Source organism: Pan paniscus, chromosome 7, assembly GCF_029289425.2.
Source record: "Pan paniscus chromosome 7, NHGRI_mPanPan1-v2.0_pri, whole genome shotgun sequence".
In the NCBI taxonomy this organism is placed as follows: domain Eukaryota; kingdom Metazoa; phylum Chordata; class Mammalia; order Primates; family Hominidae; genus Pan; species Pan paniscus.
In genome coordinates this window covers 37,417,517-37,440,518 of record NC_073256.2, presented here as the reverse complement: position 1 = coordinate 37,440,518, position 23,002 = coordinate 37,417,517, and the positions used below count along the sequence as shown (strand labels likewise).

Below are 23,002 nucleotides of genomic sequence, written 5' to 3'. Positions count from 1 at the left end.
CCAGGGCTTTTTCAGTTGGAATTCATGGATCTTCTGGCTTTGGATGTTCGGAAGGGAGATGGATATGAAACACCCTGAAATGATATGTAAGATATATTAAAGGGATCGTCTTTCAGAAAGGGATTAAGAACCTCCAGTTAAGCTGGGCGTGGTGGATCACGCCCGTAATCCCAGCACTTTGGGAGGCCGAGTCGGGCGGGTCACTTGAGGTCAGGAGTTCGAGACCAGCCTGGCCAACATGGTGAAATGCCGTCTCTACTAAAAATACAAAAATTAGCTGAGCGTGATGATGTGTGCCTGTAGTCCCAGATACTTGGGAGGCTGAGGCAGAAGAATCACTTGAACCCAAGAGGTGCAGGTTGCAGTGAGCCAAGATCACACCATTGCACTCCACCCTGGGCAACAGAACAAGACTCCGTCTCAAAAGAAAAAAAAAAAAAAACACCACTTAACTCCTCTGTATCCTGTTTGTGTATAGGACTTATTGGAACAAAATTTCACCATTAAGTATGATGTTTATTCTGGATTTTTTAAAATAGTGCTTTAAGCAGATTTGTAGAAGTTCTTTGTATACCTAGTTTGCTAAGGTTATTTTTAAAATAATAAATTGACATTCACATTTATTGCATATAATTTTCTGCATGTATTCTGCTAACAATATGGGTTTTTCTTTTTCATCTATCAGTGTGGTAAATTATATTGATTGAGTTCTAAAATTAAAACAGCTCAGCATTCTTAGGATAAAGCCAAGTTGGTCATGATAGATTATCTTTTTGATGTTGAATTAACTTTGCTAATATCTTGTTTAAGATTTTTGCATTTAATCTTGCTAGGTTGACCTGCATTTTTCTTTATAAATGTTTTCTGTAATTCCTTGAGTGCTCAGAAAGAATCTATGCCCTGGGAACCCAAAAGTAAATAAATAGATATTCCCCCAAAAGAAAGTAAACAAAAAAGGGAAATAGTAATACATGTGTGTGATAAATAAATAAAACAAAAAGGCAGGAGCTATAAAACAAAGGCCTTTCTCTAACCTCAGAAACCCAGTTCCCCTAAGACAATCTCTGTTACCAGAGGATAGCCTGTGTGTTTGTGTGCATACATAATTATGTAGATGATACATTATATGCATACATTATTATATATGTAACAGTATAACTTGGAGGTAGTTTCAGTGTAGCACACAAGGTTTTTCTCATTCTTTTTTAATATCTACCTTATATTTTATTATATTTTTGTATATTAGCCAGGCCCTTGATGACATTTAAGTTCTCATATTTTGCTGAAATGAACATCATTGTACCTTCCTCTTTGGTATGTGTCTGTGGAATGAATTATTAAGAGTTGAGTTGCTGGATAAAAGGGCATATGCGTTTCAAATTGTGGTAGCAATAGCTTAATTATCTTCAAAAAAGGTTATATACCTCCTTACACTCTAACAGTGTATGAGCGTGCTGTGGCAAATATCTGAAGTGTACTGGCCAAGACTCATTTCCCACAGCCCAGGTCATTTGAAGTCTCAGTCATGCTAGCTGCACCACACTTCACCCCACCCACAAGTGCATTCATTATTAACTTGGTGATCTCATGAGCTTTGGCAAGCAGTGGCTTCCTGCTAGAGAGCCTCATAAGAACCTCGGAAACTGCTGTGTTCTAGATGAGCAGGATCTGAGAGGATGTTGGCAAAATGCCCAGACATAAGGTATTGAGGCCGTTCTGCCTACCTTATTCCTGAGTCTTTTTTTACAGCCCTCCCTGTCTAGGCCGTAATGGAATAGGTGAAAGAATTGTAGCAAATGCTGGCCATCTTCTGTCAGCATTCCAATGCTAATAATGACTGGAGGGAACAGAGATGGATGAGAAGATGTGGAATTAGCTGTTTGGCCCGTGGATTCTATCTAGGGTGTTCTTATCTTTCACTGTTTGCCTGAGTTGAAGTCATTGCTCATATTGTACAGTCACTGTTGTTTCCTGTGTGGTTGTTTACTCTTTTTTTTTTTTTTGAGACGGAGTCTTGTTCTGTTACCAGGCTGGAGTGCAGTGACGTGATCTCCGCTCACCATAACCTCCGCCTCCCTGGTTCAAGTGATTCTCCTGCCTCAGCCTCCCGAGTAGCTGGGACTACAGGCGCGCACCACCATGCCCAGCTAATTTTTGTATTTTTGGTAGAGATGGGGTTTCACTACGTTGGCCAGGATGGTCTCAATCTCTTTGACCTTGTGATCCGCCCACCTTGGCCTCCCAGAGTGTTGGAATTACAGGTGAAAGCCACCATGCCCAGCCGATTGTTTACTCTTTAATCCAGGTGTGTTGAGGTGATAGATGCCCCAAGAATTGGCAGTCACTGCTTACTGAATAAGTGTTAAGATTTCATCTTGGGAGAGGAGAAGTGATGGGGGCATGTAACTCTTGGTTATCCCTATGTTATTTTTATAAACAGGGTCCCCAACTGGAGTCCTGGTTGCCACCAGAAACAGTGAGAAAGCAACACCCAGGAGCCTTGGGGTGTGGCCTCAGCTGATTAGGTCAGAGGAGATTAGGGGTAGGGAGGCCAGGAAAAGCCAAACCATGGATCCTTTGTTAATCGTCCCTTCTGTTATTAACAATCATTTTTAAGCTAGAGAGGGATACATGTAAAGCACTGAAACTTTGCTAAAATAGCCTCAAGTTTGTGTGCTATATTAACCAAAACTGAGAAAATATTAAAGTGACGAAAACAAAACAAAATAAGTGGTCCTCTAAGCAAGACTCAGTTGGTAATGTATATAAAGATTTTTATTAATCTGATTCTTTTAAGGTGATTAGGTCTCCCTTGCTCAGAAAGCTTCATCACACCCCTTTCCTTAAATTGACTACCAACTAAATATACTCTAAACTCTTGAGCCTGACATTGGAAACTTTTTAGAGAGAATCTGCCTCTCCAGTGTAATCATCTACTTTCCTAGGATTTGCAGTGAAGTTCATGGACCAGCAGCATCACCATCACCTGGGATCTTGTTAGAAATGCAGACTGTCAGGCCCCACCCCAGAACTGCTGGATCAGAACCAGAGTTTTAGCAGGATCCCAGTGTTGTGCATGCCCACCCCAGTTTGAGAAGCCCTGATCTCTTATACTTCATTCTTCTCAGCCTTCGTTCATGTGATACAATCTGCTGAACGGGCCTAGCTCTCATTTTCTAAGCATGTTTTGCACTTCTCCAGCGATCTGCCTTTCCTTAAATCATACAGCTTCCTCAGAAAAGTCTTCTTCTTTCAGCGTCCTTCTTCCTTCCATTCATTCAGTTGATTAGGGGTCTAAAATATAGGCCGGGCATGGTGGCTCACTCCTGTAATCCCAGCACTTTGGGAGGCTGAGGCAGGTGGATCACCCGAGGTCAGGGGTTCGAGACTAGCCTGGCCAACATGGTGAAACTCGTTGTCTACTGAAAATACAAAAATTAGCCGAGGCAGTGTCATGTGCCTGTAGTCCTAGCAACTTGGGATGCTGAGGCTGGAGAATCACTTGAACCCGGGAGGCGGAGGTTGAAGTGAGCCAAGATCGCACCACTATACTCCAGCCTGGGCAACAGAACGAGACTCTGTCTTAAAAATAAAATAAATAAATAAATAAATAAATAAAATATGCTAAGAACGATGATTTGGCTTGAGATTCAGACATGACTGAAAACACAGTCCCTGTCCACTCCTGGGACAGCCTCTCTGGAGGACAGCTCAGCAACGTGTATCAAGAGTATTGAATATGCATTTCCTTTGATCTCAATGTTGTCTCCTCTAGGAGATTTTCATAAATGAATAATCAGAAAAGAATGTAAAGAAATGTGTAGAAGGTTGATTGTTGCAACACTATAATAGTAAAAAATTGATAAATGAATAATTGTTATGCATAAACTTTTATATAGTCAAGAAAGTAATATATATGTAACCAAAATGAAAATATATCAACATTAACAATTATATTATTAAAATAGACAAAGACAGGCCCTGTGGTGTGCCTATAGTTCCAGCTACTCAGGAGGCTGAGGAGGGAGGATCCCTTGAGTCCTGGAGTTCAAGGCTGCAGTGAGCTATGATCGTGCCACTGCTTTCCAGCCTGGGTTACAGAGTGAGACCCTGTCTCTAAAAACACAAAAGAGACATCATGTATATCAGGTATCTAGTGTGGTGCTGCCCCTTCAGATAGATTCCAGAATGAAGGAGATGCCGGGAGCATCTTCTTCAGCCTACCCACACCTGGAGCAGAGCCACAGTTGGCCCTCAAGCAGCCACAACATCTGAGCAAGAAATAAACCTTCACTTTAAGCCACTAACATTTGAAGGTGATTTGCTACTGCCACAACTAATCTAGTGAAAGCTGACTAGCACATTGCGTACTCTGTTTATTTGACTCCCTCGTTGTCTGCCTGCACCTTGATGTTATCTATTTTTTTGGTGTCTGTCCATCCTAACGTGACGTCACTTACAAAGTTGATGCAGTTCATTGAACTTGGGATGAGGGTGGAAAGATTAATGTTGTAATTCCCTTGGATTAGAGCAGTGTTTCTCAGTTTGTGGTCCTTGAACCGTCTGTATCAGAATCCTGTGGGGTTTGGCAGGGATACAGAATCTTGAGCCCCCACTGCAGGCGTGCGAAAACAATATTTGGGGTGAGGTTCCAAGGAATTCTCAGATATACCCAAGTTTAGGAAACACTGGACTTGAAGCTAGACAAATACTACATCAGGATGTCACTTTGTGCATTCCCTCCACCACTGAAATTGGAATATGATAGACAGTGTCCCTTGGTATTCTTCTCCGACCAGAACCCTTTTTTGTGATGGATGGATGGATGGATGGTTGACTGCTTCTGAATTAGGGAACTAAACATTGGTCATCTTTATGAGAAAATTTTAGCCAGATTTGATTCAAGAACTACATAACACTTGACAAGTAAAATGAATGAGTACCTCAACTGATATACTTTCTCCATACTACCTTTGTTTTTTTCTTATAAAAATTAAATTTTAGTTACATAATTAATTCATGAGTACATTCTCATAGAAATTTAAAGCATTACTGATAAGGTCAAATTCAGCATTGAACCCCTCCCCAAATCTTGGGCCCCTCATATCCACTGTGCCACAGGTATCTTTTGGTTATTTATTTTTTCCAGATCTTTTTCTATGTATGTTTATGTGCCGTGTTAATATTTATGGCTAATACAGATGGTCCTTAAGATGGTTTGACTTAAGATATTTTTCAACTTATGATGGGGATGTAGCCACATCATAAGTTGAGGAGCAAGTGTATACATTAAATGGCCTGTACCAATACAGCTGGTATCCATTCTCATTGAGCAAGCATCTGCTGAAATTGCTCAGAGCCCTGTGTCACTGTTTGTTTGATATCTTGAGGATCAACCGTGCAGTTTGTACTTGTACTATGTATGTGTGTGAGGAGTGTATACATATATATGTATATATGTGTCTTAAGTGTCATACTACACATATTTTTTTCAGTTTGTTTTTTAATATATGTTGGCATACATCCATGTCAGTATATGCGAGTTTACCTCGTGTTAAAAAATTGCTCCATTGTATTCCATCCTATCGTTTATTTAGCCATTTCTTTTCTTTTCTTTTATTTATTTATTTATTTTTTTTTGAGATGGAGTCTTGCTGTCACCCAGGCTGGAGTGCAGTGGTGCCATCTCAACTCACTGCAGCCTCCGCCTCGTGGGTTCAAGCAATTCTCCTGCCTCAGCCTCCCGAGTAGCTGGAATTACAGATGCCTGCCACCACGCCCAGCTAATTTTTGTAATTTTAGTAGAGATGGGGTTTTAACATGTTGGCCAGGCTAGTCTCGAACTCCTGACCTCAGGTAATCCGCCCACCTTGGCCTCCCAAAGTGCTGGGATTACAGGCGTGAGCCACCACACCCGGCCTATTTAGCCATTTGTATATTGATGGACAGATTGTTTCTAGCTTTTGCTATTACAAACAGTGCTGCCATTGATGTATTTATATGTGTTGCCTTGAGTATCTGTTCAAATATTTGTAAACCATATGTATGTACATACACACACACACACAACATACACACACATATGGAGAGAGACAGATATCTATGAACATGCCGGGTCACCATTAATTTATACCCCAACCAGGAGTTTATCAGTTTCCTCATAGCCTTTCAAAATTGATTGTCAGTCTTTTTGATCGTTGCCACTATTGTGGGTAAAAACTGGTGACTTTGTTTTAACCTGTGTTTCACTGATCATTAGGAAGGTTGAAGGTCATTTAATGCGTATTCGCCATTTGTATTTCTGTTTCTTAAATGGTCTGTTTTTATCTTCTGCCTATTTTTCTGCTGGGTTATTGATGTGTTGGAGTTTGTTATATATTAGATATTTAAATATATGTTGCAGATGTTTACTCACAGTTGATACATGTCTTTTATCTTTGCTTATGTTGTCTTTTATCATTTGTTTTTACTGTCAGACTTGTGGTGGTCATTCTCGATTTTATATAGTACCTGCTGGCCATCCCGTCTCCTCAATAAGTTGTTTGGATTCTTACAAGAATTAGAAAAATAACTAAATTTCTCCAAATTGTCCATATGTGAGAGCTTCGAAGGGCTCTCCTGAATAAAGTGTATTTAATTGCACGGACTTTTAAACATGTATTCTTTGGCCACTCTGAAAATCTGCTTTCTATATTCCAAATATGTTTGCTGGATTATTGTGCTCTAAATAATGGAACTGTTACTCTAACAATCCTATACTTTGTATATTTAATTCATTTGTTCTTGTTCACAAGATGATTTGTTATCAGTCTCTCACAGCACAATTAGGGATTTGTAATCAGAGTCACATCAGTAGTCTTTGTAAATTGATGTAAGCTGTTAACCGCGTTGAACCAGATTTTACTATCATGTGTATCAATAAAATGTATAGGTGATCTCTGACTTTCACACGTGAATCCCAAAAGTTTACTTACAATTTAAATATTTGGAGCTCTGTTATTTTTCCCCAGAAACAAGTCCGTTTTTAGGTCTCTGGCAAGCTCAAACAAGCATTCTTAAAGTTAACAGTTTATCACATCATTTTTATGTTCCAATTATGGATGTAAAGATAGAAAGAATAAGCCTATAATCTTCAGAAGTTCTGGAGATCAGTGACCATGGAGTAGGCATGTGGGTAGGGGAGGAGTAGGATGTAGACGTCTTTAAAACTATGAAATTGAAGACACCTCTTGGTGAATCATTTATTCTCCAGTGTTCCGTATTTAAGAACAAAGGTAACCGGCATCCACCCATTATTCTTTAGTTCATGCATTGTCTGTTGAAAATGCAGTATTTGTGAGACTGAATCAGTCTTATGTAGCAAGGAACATTTCCCAGTTTTTGTTTGTTTGTTTGTTTGTTTTTCTTTTTTGAGACAGAGTTTTGCTCTTGTTGCCCAGGCTGGAGTGCACTGGTGTGATCTGGGCTCACTGCAACCTCCGCCTCCCAGGTTCAAATGATTCTTCTGCCATAGGATTACAGGCAACCACCACCACACCAGCTAATTTTTTGTATTTTTAGTGGAGGAGGGGTTTCACCATGTTGGGCAGGTTGGTCTCGAACTCCTGACCTCAGGTGATCCACCTGCCTCGGCCTCCCAAAGTGCTGGGATTACAGGTGTGAGCCACTGTGCCTGGCCCATTTCCCAGTATTATATTCCTTGATTGCTTGGGTCCAAAAGCAACTTCATGGCTAATGGCATTATTTTCACTAATTGCACAAATTTGAAGCCATTGATAAAAGCAACTAACAATGTTAACATCAGTTGTAAAATACCCTCAAGAAGCCAGAAATCCTAACTTGTCAGTGCATTTTTCCAGGTACTCTGTGGTTGTGGTTTGTGTTGTAGGAATGGTGGCTGTGGCCCTAGAGGATTTGGGTTTTGTTCCTTGCTTTCCACTGCCCTGCTGTTCCGTGGTCCTTTTTGGTTTGTTTTTTTGTTTTCTTGAGACAGGGTCTTGCTCTGTCACCCAGGCTGAAGTGCGGTGGTGTGATCATACCTCACTGTAGCCTTTAATTCCTGGACTCAAGCGATTCTCCCTGCTCAGCCCCCTGAGTAGCAGGGACTACAGGTTACAGGCATGTGCCACCACACCTGGCTATTTTTTAAATTTTTTGTGGAGATCGTGTCTCACTATGTTGCCCAGGCTGCTCTTGAACTCCTGGGCTCAAGCAACCTTCCCACCACGGCCTCCCAAAGTGCTGGGATCATAGGTATGAGCCACCATGCCCTTTTCTTTTTGAGGGCTCTGTTATATACTCATATAGTTCCAGAATGAATATTCCTCAAACATCAGCATGCCTAAGAATCACATGGAGGAGTCAAGTCAAAATGCAGGTTCTGCAGCTCCATTCCTAAGAATCTGATTCAATCTAGCAATCAGCAGTTTATCCGCAAGCACCCCAGGTAACCCATTGCAGCTCAGCCCTAGAGCAACAGAAATACTGTGTCTCCTATGTTGGCTTTCTCAAGTGCACGACACAGGACAGTTCTTGGATCACTTGCGTGTGTAACCGATAAACTCTTGTCAAGGCACCAGGGAACAACCTGATGTTCCCCAAGAGGTCATTGACCAAATGGGTCCTGGAATTTTATATTATGTATATTTAAATATATGAATTATAAATTGATAAGTTATAGTTGTATATATTTATGGGGTACAAAGTGATGTTATGAAGTGAAAAGGAAATAAGCTGGGCATAAAAGGGCCAATACTGCATGTTCTCACTTGTATGTGGGCTCTAAAACAGTTGAACTGATAGAAACAGAAAGCGGAATAGTGGTTACCAGAGGCTGGGGTGGGGGAAATCGGGAGATGATGGCCAGAGGGTGCAAAGCCTCAGTTGGACAAGAGGAATATGTTGTTTCTTTTTGTTTGTTTGTTTCTTTTTTGAGCTCTATTGCAGAGCACCTTGAATATAATTTTAATAATGGTGTATTATACATTTCAAAATCACTGAGTAAATTTCAAATGTTGCTACCACAAAATACAAAAAGTATTTGAGGTGATGGATGTGTTAAATGGAAAAGTAACAGAGTTCCTCAAAAAAACTAATAAAATAACCACTTTTAATATGCTTCTGTAAACAATTCCTTTCTGAGAAGTTTATTCCTTTTGGCTTTCAACGAATAGTTTGTGTCTTTGAATATTCATTACAAATAAATAGTTTGTTTCTTTATAAAAGTTAAAAAGGTTTAATGGGAACTTTTTCATATTGCAGGTTGTATGAGTATCGTGACAATGCTATAGTTTAAACAGGTGCTATAGGGCGCTTATTGACTGCCCTCAGAACCTCCCTGAAGCTGGGATGTAAGAATTTCGCAGTGGAAAGTCAGGCAGTTGATGCATCTTGTCTTGTCAGGACATTTTGAAGAATGACTTTACTGGTAATTGACAGGAGTATTAAGCACCCATATAATGTATTTTACTTTTCTGTATCATTTTAAATTAAAATTTAAAATATGATGAAAAAAATTTATCAAGACGAGAGATAGTGTTATTCGTCTGAGAACTGATGTGAAATTTTTTGCTAAATTTGTATTTTCAGGACCTTATGCTCTCTTTGGTGCCCCTCTTTACCTTGTCCTTACAGACAGGTGTTTTGTAGATGCTCTGAGCTCAGTTTATGGACAGTTCTTCATAATATCCGTTTGTTAACAGCCAGGGATGAAATGCTTGGTATGATCTGGTCACGATTTATGTCCTATACACAGAACCAAAAGCTTTCCACTGAGTGACCTGACTTCTGATTTTCTCTGTGATATGAAACTCATGATCATTTGCTTGGAGATATTTAGCTTTAATGAAATTTAGGTGGGACATGTATTTCTTACAGAAATTAATGCAATGATTATATTATTTTAAATATTTCATGTGTTATTTTAGTGTAAATCACAACATGGATTTCATGAGTTTCAGAATGTTTATATTTGCCTAGGAGATTATTTTTTTCTGCATGCATGTAGGTTGGATAAATGATTAATACTGTGTAAATAGAAAATAACATTGGTTTAATTTGTTTGATCACTGGTTTAACTCCTTGGAAGAGAAGAAAACTATAACACTATATATATATATATATATTTTTTTTTTGAGACGGAGTCTCGATCTGTAGCCCAGGCTGGAGTGCAGTGGCACAATCTTGGCTCACTGCAAGCTCCGTCTCCCGGGTTCACGCCATTCTCCTGCCTCAGCCTCCCGAGTAGCTGGGACTACAGGGGCCCGCCACCACGCCTGGCTAATTTTTTGTATTTTTAGTAGAGACGGGGTTTCACCGTGTATAACTATATTCTTATCTTAATCAAGAGCAATCTTTTGCCTGTCTTATTTGTAAGGTGCAGTTCTAGGTATTACATGTTTCACTTAAATACACAGTTGCCACCAAGAGGTCACTTTTAAGTTAAGGGAACTAGAGATATAGCAAACTAAGGTGAGAAGACACTTACTTCTCATGATTCCCACCTTAAAATCACATTTAGCACCTGTTTTTCTCTTTGTCACAGTGACAAATTATGTTTTCTAAAAATATAGAGTGGATTTCACTTTGTTTCAGAAGTTAGTGGAACTTCTGAAATGACCAAAGATAACCATGATATTTGCAAAGCAGATTTAGGTGACTAAGGCTGATGCTTATGCACTTTCTTTATAGGACTTCTTCCTAACCTTTTCCAAGGTTTCAAAGCTTTTTTGAGGTTTCCGAGTTTATAAGAATTCAGGAAAAATATTTATTGAACACTTCGTGTGAGCCTGTAGTCTCTGCTTTGCATAGTACTTGTTTTGATTGTTCTCAGTACCCGACCCGCCTCCATTTTTTTGAGAAAGAAGTAGAGGAGCATTTATGAATGTTATTTATTCAGTCTGGTTGATTTCCTCATAGGGATCCTGATTATGCTGGGCTGACTTTTAAAGTTCTGTGTAGTTTTCAGCTTTTCCTCATGTGACCCGACTTAAATCCCCAAGTGCTCTCCCAACGTGGAGAGTTCCATCCTCCTGTTAAGAATCCAGAGTCTGTGGCCAGTAAGATGTGTTCAAAGGTTTAACAATGTTTTTATTTTTTAAATGCAAATATTTATACTATCTGCTTCATTTGTGAATTTTAAACATTATCAGAAGCACACAGGTCCAGAACCTGAGGAAGGCAAAAAAGGTCAGGAATAGGTAGGGGAAAAGGCGAGATGAAGTCTTGAATCACTAGGTTTATTGTTTGCTGTCCAAGTCCGCCCGTCTTCTCAGTCTTTCATTACTGATTATGAGATGGTGGGAAAGGCGGAGGATATGCTGTGAACTCATAATAGTCGGTTGTTAATTTTCTTCAAATTCTTTCATTGAAGGTCTCCAGCTCTTTAGTTACTGCTGTCTTAGTGAAGGAGTTGTGAAGAAGACTTGATCCCTCTATCCTACTTTAGTTTTATGGGAGGCTTTATTACAAATGAATGTGTACCATCCTAGCTTTCTAGCTCCCAGCTTTCTACATCACACTTCAAAAAAAATAAAGCAGCTACCACCATAGGTAAGAAGCCCTCGGGTATTATGAATTCAGAACCTTGCCCAGGCCAGGCACGGTTCCTAGAAGGGGGATAGAATCTTCCCATCTGGTTAAAGGACAACGAAAATGGGCCCAACATGAAGGTTGGGCCTGTTAGGAAGGAAGGAAGATTCGTTTGAGCCTGTTAAAGGCATGCTTTCTTGTCCTTTCCTCTGCCTTCACATGTGTGTCGATGGAAGCCAGCTCGTGCCACTGCGGCTCTGCTCTGGGCCCCCCGCCACCCCATGTGGCCGCCGCTCCCTGACCCCTTGCCTGGAGGAGCAGCAGAACCCTGGCTTCCCCTTGTCCCAGGGACCGTCTTTCACACTGGAAATGGACAGAGTGAAGAGAGCAGCTGGTGGGAAAATGTGAATGGACCTCCAGGGGCTTTTAAAAAGGCCACAAATTCAGTTATTGGTCTGGTGCTCACACAATTAAAAACAAGCTGGCAGCGGGGCTGCATGATGACTGGGTGAGGACCGAGGTTGCTTTTTGCCGACGTCTTCTCCCTAGGCTGGTGGTCCATTTCCTGCTTTGCCCTTTGGTTTCCATGCTGTTTCTAACCTTCACAAATTAAAGATGGGGCCTTTCAGCTACCCGGTTTGTTTCCTGGCTGTTTTGTCCCGGAAGCTCTCTACTCTTGAGAGGCATTCTGTCCCAGTTTTACTTTTTTATTTGATGTTGTTACTGACTTTTGGAATATCTATCCAGTTAGTCTGTGAGGGGACGAGGGACTGGTTGTAGGGAATACGTGGGCCATCCCCTTTGGCCCAAGCACAAGCATCTTCCCCATTTGTTTATGTGCAGGTATATGTCAAATATATATTTATATTTTATTATTTAATTTTATTTTATAATATATTTTATTTTATTGTATTTTTTATTTTTTGAGATGGAGTCTTGCTCTGTTGCGCAGGCTGGAGTGCAGTGGCGCAATCTCGGCTCACTGCAACCTTCGTCTCCCAGGTTCAAGCAATTCTCCTGTCCCAACCTCCCAAGTATCTGGGATTACTGGCACTCCCCCCAACGCCTAGCTAACTTTTGTATTTTTTTTTTAGTAGAGACGGGGTTTCACCATATTGGTCAGGCTCGTCTCGAACTCCTGACCTCAGGTGATCCACCCACCTCGGCCTCCCAAAATGCTAGGATTACAGGCGTTAGCCACCATGCCTGGAAAATTTTATTTATTTTATTATTTAATGTTATTATTTGTTGAAACAAGGTGTTGTTCCATGCCCAGGCTGGAGTGCAGTGGCACAATCATAGCTCACTACAGCCTCAACCTCCTGGACTCAAGTGATTCTCCTCCCTCACGCTCCTGAGTAGTGGGGACTATGGGTGCATGACACTCTGCCTGGCTGATTTTTTTATTTTTTATTTTTTTGGACAGGGGTCTGGCTGTATTGCACAGGCTAGTCTCGAACTCCTGGCCTCAGGCAATCCTCTCAGTTTGACCTCCCAAACCATTGAGATTACAGCATGAGCCACCGCACCTGGCCTCAAATATATTTTTAAAGGAAAAAATGCTACACATGCTAGGACTTGAATCTTCCTCTTTATTGCCAGATAAACTGAGGGAATGGATAGTTTTCTTTGTTTTTCAGCAATAAAAAATTTTTAATTATAGTGGAAAGTCTTAATTATAGAGGGAGAGCAAAGTGTATTTGGATGATCTGTGCTAACAAGGAACAGTACAGGTGGAGTAACAAGTTACATGTTAGTCTTGTGATTATCTCATTAATGACTCATTTGTACTTGAAAGCAGCAGAAATACATTTATGGAAAAATATGAATGTGAACTTATTTATTTATATTTTTTGGAGATGGAGTCTCGCTCTTTCGCCCAGGCTGGAGTGCATGGCGCGATCTCGGCTCACTGCAGCCTCCACTTCCCGGGTTCAAGCGATTCTCCTGTCTCAGCCTCCTGAGCAGCTGGGATTACAAGTGTGCACCACTGCACCTGGCTAATTTTTGTATTTTTGTAGAGATGGGATTTCACCATGTTGACCAGGCTGGTCTCAAACTCCTGACCTCAAGTAATCCACCCACCTGGGCCTCCCAAAGTGCTGGGATTACAGGTGTGAGCCACCATGCCCAGCTGACTTATGGTTTTTTATTAGATAAGGTAGATGTAGAGATGATGTAGATATAAAGTGTGTATTTGTGTATATTTCTGTTTATCTGTATTGGTTTCCTATAGCTGCTGGAAGAAAGTATCACAAACTTGGTGGCTTAAAGCAACAGAGATTTATTCTCTTCAAGTTTTGGAGATTAGAAGTCGGAAAGGAGTCTTAGGGGCTAAAATCAAGGTGCCAGAGGATAATCTGTTTCTTTGCCATTTCTAGACTCTAGAGCTACATTTCTTGCATTCCTTGGCTCACAGCCCCTTCCTCCATCTTCAAAGCCAGTGTTGTAGTATCTCATCTCTGGCTCTACTTTTCTATGCCTCTGTCTCATGACTCTTCTCTTCTGCCTCATATCTTTCTTTTCTTCCCTCTTATAAGGATACATGTGATGGCATTTAGGGTTACTTGGCTAATCCAAGATAGCCCTCCCATGCCCAGAAATTTAATTTAATCACATCTTCAAAGGCTATGCCATGTAAGGTGACATTCACAGGTTCCAGGGATTAGAATGTAGACATTTTGTGGGGGAGGACCTTTATTTAGTCTACCACAGTGAGTGTGAATGTGTGTGTGTACATATGTGTGTGTGTGTGTCTGTCTGAAATTCCCTAGCTGACCTATAAGCAGCTACTCTCCAATAACAGTAAGCACAGCTAGTGTTGAGGTCTTAGATCTAAAGAATATTTTTCATCGAAAGGAACCAGTTTTGTTTTAAAATAAAATGGCTCATTCTAGGGCAGATGGAAAATATAAGAGAAGCATGGAACATTCTGTGGCGTGAGAAAGTAAATAAATGCTCAGAGAATAATGGGGACATGTCAAAAGACACAGAAGCCAACGTGAAGAGGCTTCTGTCAGTCCCAACTGGGCAATTTGAGCACTGAAATAAAAAAGCAATAAATTCAGCCTGTTCTGATAAAAATAAATAAAATTATAAATGGAAAGTTTGATGTGAAACAAGATATTTACATAGTTCCTAAGTGCCTTTCCACAGCGTAATAATTTGTTACTAAGAGAAAAAGTTTAAGCTGACTTAAACTTTATTTATTTATTTATTTTGAGATGGAGTCTCACTCTGTCACCCAGGCTGGAATGCAGTAGCTCAATCTTGGCTCACTGCAGCCTCCACCTCCTGGGTTCAAGTGATTCTCCTCGCTCAGCCTCCCAAGTAGCTGGGATTACAGGCATGCACCACAACACCTGGCTAATTTTTGTATTTTTATTAGAGATGGGGGTTTCACCATGTTGGCCAGGCTGGTCTCAAACTCCTGACCTCCGGTCATCTGCCCACCTTGGCCTCCCAAAGTGCTGGGATTGCAGGCGTGAGCCACCATGCCCGGCCGTCTTAAACTTTTTAAGTCAACTTAAAAAGATTTCTCAGTGGTGAAACCTGGCAGATCAAAGTGAATGTGATCTGTAATTGGACAAAGTGAAAGCATGTGCCACTGATAGGGTGCGAAGAGAAGAACAGCCTCATGAAACATGAAGATAAGCCCAAGTTGAAGAACATTCTGTAAAATAACTGGCCTGAAACTTTCAAAACCATCATAGTCATGAAAGTTAAGGAGTATAATGTGATATAGTAGTGGGGTGGTAATAGCCAAGTGGAAGCTCTAAGCTTCACTGTAGGAGGATCTGGTTAAGTTATTTACTAGTAGAGTCCTGACTTAATTTTGTAGGTTTTCCTTCTTGGTCTAGCTGCATTCCTCAATGAAAACTCTTCCGGTCTCCTGCTTGCATGGTAAAGTATAGGGTGCCATAATTTCATTAGCTTGGTGAGTGAAGAAATCTAAGCATCTTAACTTCCAGCATACAAATCCCAGTTTCCGCTATGGTATCTTTAACTTCAGTAGTGTGTGGTGTCCCCTAGGCCAGAGTGCTCTTTGAAAAATCTCTCTAGTTAATAAAACTATTGTTTTACATGAGTAGGGGAGGGGCTGTCTCCCAGTGTAGTGGAGGCAGGGATCTGAGGACTTAAGTGCTTGATAACCATTCCTTGTGAATAGTCCTCTGTTATCTAAGCCACTCCCTTTTCCTTCACTTCAAGAGTTTACCAGGCTCCCTCATTCCCTTGTCCTTTGGATGTCTTGTGGGGTGTATTGAATTGTTCTTTTCCTTCTCCAGGTTTTCCTGTGGTCTCCTGTGTCAGTTATCACTAGATCATTTGCTTCAAAAATGTCATTTTTCTTATTCTATTTCCTGTGGATTTGTGCTTTTATAAGAAGAATCTCTTTACTGTGCTTTTAGTAGCTTTGGATGAGGGCAAATGCAAATGTGTATATTTATTTTGCCATCTTACCCAGAAATAAACAACAGTGATTTTTAAAAACTTTTTCTTTTTCCTTTTTACATTGGACGTCTCCCTTCCCCATAAACCTGTTATAGAACTTGAATCTCTAAAACAGAAATGGAACTACTGTGGTTGCAAAAGTGGTGTGGGGTTGAGTGAACAAGAGTCTTTTTCACCATGCCTCCTTTGTTGATCTTTGCAGCTACCCTGTCTCTATACCCAGGCAGCTTCTTTGAATCTTAGGATTCTCATGTACACAGCTGGGAAAACCACTGGATTAGAGTATTACACATCGCTGTTTTTGGCTAGAATGAATGATTCACCTCCTTTTACAACTTTGCATGTCTTCAAATCCACATTCCTCCTGTGTGGGCTGGTGCAAGGATATACATTCTCATCCAGACCCTTTTACTTATTAAAAGGGAATAGCAGGGGCTTGTTACCTGTCATCCTGGAGAATTTTCCTTTTGCCCTCCAATCTGTAGCCTTTCCTAAAGTAATAGTTAACTAGGCTGCTGTAATAAAGTACCATAAATAGGGCACTGAAACAACAGAAATTAATTTTCTTACAGTTCTAGAGAGCAGAAATTCGAGATCAAAGTTGGAAGGGTTGCTTTCTTCTGAGGCCTCTCTCTTTGTCTTGCAGATGGCCACCTTCTCCCTGTGTCTTCACATGGTCTTTTCTCTGTGTGTGCCTGTCCTCATCTTTTCATATGAAGACATTTGTCATGTTAAGTTAGGACACACTCTACTGATTTCATTTTAACCTAATTATCTCTTTAAAGACCTTATCTCCAAACACAGTTACATTTGAGGTACTGGGGGTTAGGACTTCAACATATAAATCTTGGGGGGACACAATTCAGCCCGTAACGCCTAACTGTTGCCTTTTGCAGCATTAGCCTTGAGCGTCTTGTCCCTGCCTGCACTTAAGTTGTGCGTGGCGCCCTGCTTCCATGGGCCTGGCTTCTGCTGGGCAATGGGAGCAGATAGGATTGAGCAGGATCAAGTGCAGAGTGTGACTGTTGGAACCAAGTGTTAGTTTTGAGTGAGTCATGAAATATTATTTTATAGTCTTTAATTTAGTGTTTAATTTTTTCATTATAATACTCACTGGCTGACTTGGAGGCTTTCAGATTCTCTGAAAATCATACTGAAGTTGAAATAATTAAGGAAATGAAGGAGCATGCCACCTTTCTCAAACTCTACTCTTAACCTTTTTCTCCCTTCTCACTCCTCTAGCCCCATCATTCCCTTCCCAAATCAACTGAAAACCACTTTTACTTCTAAAATTTGCCTGTAGCTTTCTGCTTTGTCTTTTTGATTTTTTTACAGCTAAACAATTAATTAAAAGAACCATTCTAGGCTGGGCGTGTTAGCTCACGCCTGTTGTAATCCCAGCACTTTGGGAGGCCGAGGCGGGCAGATCACCTGAGGTCAGGAGTTTGAGACTAGCCTGGCCAACATGGTGAAACCCTGTCTCTACTAAAAATACAAAAATTAGCCAGGCACGGTGATGCGTGCTTGTAATCCCAGCTATTCTGGAGGCTGAGGCAGGAGAATCACTTGAACCCGGGAGGCGGAGGTTGTAGTGAGCCAAGATTGCACCATTGCACTCCAGCCTGGGTGACAGAGTGAGACGCTGTCATCTCAAAAAAAAAAAAAAAAAAAAAGTCATTCTACATCAGTAGTGCTTATCTTGTGTCTAAAATTGGTAATTATAATCGGTAATGTTGCGAGTTGGATAACGTGAATGTAATTCTTTGTAAATGTGAAAAGTCATATCAAATGTAAGGTTGAGATTTTGTTTGTCCCATCCATTTAATGGTGGGCTTGCATCTTTAAATACAGGGTGTGTTTTGGGGATCGTGCCATTGTAATTTTATCACAAGGAAAAGATGTTACTGCTCCGTAGTGAAGTGTCTGTGAAGCTGGTTCAGAAGTGTGAAGAATCATTGTGCTTCAGAATTCAAGGAGACCTGAGAGATAAATTTGAGTAACACTTTTTATCAATAGGGAAGCTGAAGCCCAAACATGAAGCATTTGTGTGAGACTGCGTGGTACTATCGAGCCGAGATTTAAGTCTGATCACCTGACCATCAGTCCATCTGCTAATGTTTCATGTTCCATACTTCTTAAGGAGATTTATGTTCGTAAAAACAACTGTGATGAAACAAAAGAATATATTTTATTCAGTTAGTAATGCCAAAGGAAATAGTAGTCTGAATTATGTGGGTCTTTCATTGATCTGATTGTTTTAACAATACAGTTTTCAAAGACCTGCATTAATTATTGGAGAGATCAGTAAAGATTTATAAGCCTTGCCATGGGAAGAGGATGTATCAATAGGAGCTCACAGCTTCAAGAATAACTAATTGTTTGGTAAGAACAACCCCCCAGTGCAGGTGGAGCTGAGAAACCAAAGCAGAAGGCAGACAGGTCCAGACTGTTGTTATAGGGTGTTTTATTTGGGAACTGACAGACAGAAGCGTGGTTTTGGGCAACTGCAAAACGGATAGATCTCCACGCCATTATACCCCAGACCCAGGGATTATATCCCATAGGGAAGGGGCACACATGCTTCGGAGGGAATAGGTAGGAATTTGATGTAAGGGCAGGATTTACTGTAAGTATGTGCCATTACTCAAGAAACAGTAGATAAATTGGAAATCTCAGAGGCATTCCCAGAACTGGGGTTAATCAGAAGTCAACATGGCATGTTAGCTTCCAAGATAGAGTTACTTTAGCCTCCACACAAATGCAAGCAGAATGAATTTTACATTATTTAGCTAGGTGGAGTATGTTAATGGAGCACTTTATTAAGCAGAGCCCTTTAGTGAATTTTACTTCTAGGTTGAGCAGTCCCTTTTAAAAAATGTTTCACTTTTGTGATAGTCTTGAGCATACTTTGAACACTGCTTCACTCTGAAGCTTTAGCGCCTTCAAGCCTTGCTCCTCAAAGCTGGTCTGTGGATCAGGGTCACCAGGGAACTTTTAGGAATGCGGAGTCACAGGCCCCACCTTAACCTGCTCAGTTTATGTTTTAACAAGATTCCAGGTGATTCATATATACAACAGAGTATGAAGACCATTGGTCGAGAGCAGTGGTTCACAAAAAAGATGGTTCCTGGACCAGCAACATCAGCATCACCTGAAAAATTGTTAGAAAATGCAGATTCTCAGGCCCCACCTCAGACCTACGGCATCAGAGACTCTGGGATGGACCCCAGCAGTACGTGTTTTACTTGGTGCTGTAGGTGATGCTAATTCATGATAAATTTTGAGAACCACTCTAGGGTAGTATGTTTCAAACAGTTTCAGTCATGAGCAACCTTGAGAAATACACTTTTAATCATGACTCAGCACACACACTCACATGCACGTGTGACTTAGACGTTCCATGAAACAGTGCTTATCTTACAATGTGTTTTCTGCTCTGGTATTTTTACTTTTATTCTATTAAATACATATGTGTGTATAAACTTATTGATATAAAAATGTGGTCATGATCCGCTAAAGTGATTTTACAAGCCACTAATGGGTCATAAGATGCAGTTTGAGAAACAATAGTCTTGAGCAGGCTCCTCTTGATAGTCTGATAAAATTCTAGATCTTTTGTCAGAATAATGCATTTTAAATGCATACAATAATGTAGATAGAGTTGCAAAAGAAACAAATTTGATTGGCTACCAAAATATTACATTTGTGGTATGATAATATATGTATCCCAACTTCTAAGGAGGCTTAGGCAGGAGGATTGCTGGAGGTCAAGAGTTTGAGTCCAGTCAGAGCAACATATCTAGATCCCATCTCTAAAAAAAAAAAAAAGCCATGTTTCTTTATTGATAACAAGATTTAATGGTGAGTCCAGTAACTATTATCGTTTCAAACTAGGGACGAGTATACATATTTCCAAATATCTGTAGTAACTGTTAGATGAAATGATGAATTTCTATTGATGACAAGTTATAGTTATTGCTACCAATACTCTGGTTTGTTGCTTACATTTGTATTTGAAAACATGCTAAATTTCATCTAAAGGTAAATGCAAATGAATATATAAATCACCCCCTCCCCAGCTTCATGAACTTCCAGAATTCTCTTGATTGACACTTGCTTCCCCACGGACCTGAGGTTAAGAATCCTTGCTCAAGGGGAGCCTTGCTTTAGAGAACAGTTCTCGGCCTTAAAGTTGAGATTCTAAGCAAAAATTTGTCTTCTTGGAATTTCTTGAGACTTTTGCTTTATAGATGGCATCTTTTCTTATTTTCTAGCACCCCTGTAATGGATTCCTTTTTTAAAATGTTCTTTTCTGATGTTTTAATGAGTCCTTGGGGGATCACTTGGAAGCCCAAATGTAGGCTATTGATACTGTTTCTTCTCTAGTCTCCCCATTCTCAATACATGCACCTGGTTGTTCAAGCCAGATTCCTGGGAGTCATCCGCAATGCCACGAGTTCTAGATTTGGACTGCTCGGGTGTGAATCTAGGATCTATATATCTTTGGAAAAGTTATTTAGCCTCTCATTGCCTTCTTTTTTCCACCTATAAGATGGGGATGACAGTAGCCCCCACCTCATAGGATTGTTCTGAGCATTAAATGAGATATTCCATGTATTACATTAGAACAGTGCCTGGCACGGAGTAAGTGGTTAGTATCTATTCTAATTATCCTTAATCTCCCCTTTCCCTCTTTTTTTTTTTTTTTTGTTTGAGACGGAGTTTCGCTTTTGTCGCCTAGGCTGGAGTGCAATGGCGCCGTCGCGGCTCACTGCAACCTCCACGTCCCAGGTTCAAGCGATTCTCCTGCCTTAGCCTCCTGAGTAGCTGGGATCACAGGTGCATGGCTCCACGCCTGGCCAATTTTTGTATTTTTTAGTAGAGACAGGGTTTTGCCATGTTGGCCAGGCTGGTCTCGAACTCCTGACCTCAAGTGGTGTGCCCACCCCAGCCTCCCAGAGTGCTAAGATTAAAGGCATGAGCCACTGTGCCCGGCCCCTTTCCCTCATTCTTTAAATCCAGTTTATCAGAAAACTGTGTAATTCTTCCTACAAAATATATTTTAATTCATCCACTTTTGCCTATTCCTCCAAACTTCCCTGTTCTTGTTTGGATTTCTAGCTGGTATCTCTGCTGCTTCTTGTCTCACTCCAATTCATTTTCCATGTAACACCCATATGATCTTTTAAAAGTGTAAATGAATAATCTTTTAAAATGCAAATGAATCACTGTATCCCGTAAAACGCTTCAGTGGCTTCCCATCAAACCCATCAAAATGCTCTGTCCTTTCCTTGAGCTACACTCTTCATCCTGCAAGTCTCTAAACTTGCCCACTCACCTGCTCTTCTGTGGCCACTTTGGCTTTCTCTTAGTTATCTGAGTAGCCTCATCCATCCTTCCATGCCTTAAGGCCATGCGTATGGCCTTCCCGCCAATATGTCACTGACCTTCCCCAGCCTGTCATATTTCTCATCTCTGCAGGCGTTAGTTTCTCAGAGAGCTTTCCCTAACCACCTGCCCAAATTAGGGCACCTTATGTGGCAGCCCCTTGGCCGAGTTCCTCTTTTACTAGCCTGAAGCTCCCCAAACACTTCAAAAAATTAATATTTCCTCTCTATTGGGGAAAAGGATAATTAACAACCTGTGATTATCAAACACGTAACACCAAGAGGAGTATGCACCTTTTTCAGACCGATACATTTGATGTGTTATGAACATTAAGTGATTGTGGAGCTCTTTTAAGAAATTGCTATCTGAATGTTGTGCACGCTAGCTCTTTGCTCTTGGTATTGAAGAACAAAGTGGGGTCTGCCCCCTGAACCTGTCTCCAGTAGGGTGATGGAGGTGTGATTGGGTCTTCCTAGTACTGTCAGTCATTTCTACTCCAAAGCATAGAATAGAAATACCAACATTTCCCTCTTTGAAATAGTTACTGCGTTGCTGATAAAACCCTTCACGCTTCTCTCCCCCAAAGTGAATGGTCAGTCACTGTTCAGACATGAGAAAAGATGATGTCTCATAACCAGTGGGTAGAAACCAGTACGGGTGATATCTGTATCCTGGTTAATGTTTAGGTTCAGAGTAAAGAGGCAAAAGAAGGCCTCCCTGACTGTGCTAGGTCAAATTTCTTTGTGTCTTGAAATTTTTTTCCTTTCTACTTGTTTTTAATTAGTCCTCAGCTGGAGAACAGAGACACTCCTGATTTTTGACAGTTGCCTAAAACAGCGAGGAAGGAGGTCTTAGGAGTTCAGAGTTAGGATGTACCACTTTCACCATCACTTTTGTAGTTCTTGTTTCAAATAAGGGAATTTAGGAATTACACAGGACCCTGGGACAGATGTTGAAATGTAGGACAATCAGTATAAATGGGATGCCTGGCAGTTCTGTTCCATGCCCTGTTCGGCTGAATGGTGTTCCTGATTATATAAAAATGTGATCTATTTTGGGGAAAGACTGGTTTTTTTGTTGGTGTACTTTAACAGAAGCCACACAAAGAAATATTCTTGTTATGGACTGTGGGTGATGATAATCACTTGGAAAATGATGTGTTTAAAAACAAAATACAGTTTTGTTTCTTTTTTTTTTTTTTTGAAATGGAGTGTAGCTCTGTCACCCAGGCTGGAGTGCAGTGGCACGATCTTGGCTCACTGCAGCCTCTGCCTCCCTGGTTCAAGTGATTCTCTTGCCTCAGCCTCCAGAGTAGCTGAGATTACAGGAACCACCACACCCGGCTAATTTTTGTATTTTTAGTAGAGATGGGGTTTCACCATGTAGGTCAGGCTGGTCTCGAACTCCTGACATCGTGATCCACCTGCTTTGGCTTCCCAAAGTGCTGAGATTATAGGTGTGAGCTACCGCGTCCAGCCAAAATATAGTTTTCTAATTGCAGAAAAGTAACATTAAGTTAATTTTTTTAAAAACCGACCATAATTCAGCCTCCCAATCAAGCCATCCTTTTTATTTTCCTCTGACTTCCCTATAGATGTTTATATGTATACATTTTTTATATAGCTATAATCAT

General features: G+C 40.6%; 1 protein-coding gene across 9 annotated transcripts in view; it reads left to right on the top strand.

The window, feature by feature from the left end:
- Positions 1-23,002, top strand: part of PSD3 (pleckstrin and Sec7 domain containing 3) — a 713,864-nt gene that overhangs the window by 284,845 nt on the left and 406,017 nt on the right. The window contains exon 1 of one of the 9 annotated variants that reach the window (XM_063607127.1): positions 19,151-19,213. The exons of the other annotated variants lie outside the window; for them this stretch is intronic. Within the exon in view, the coding sequence (XP_063463197.1) occupies positions 19,151-19,213 (63 nt within the window). Of the gene's footprint in view, positions 1-19,150; positions 19,214-23,002 lie in introns of those variants that run through there. 9 annotated transcript variants of the gene reach the window in all.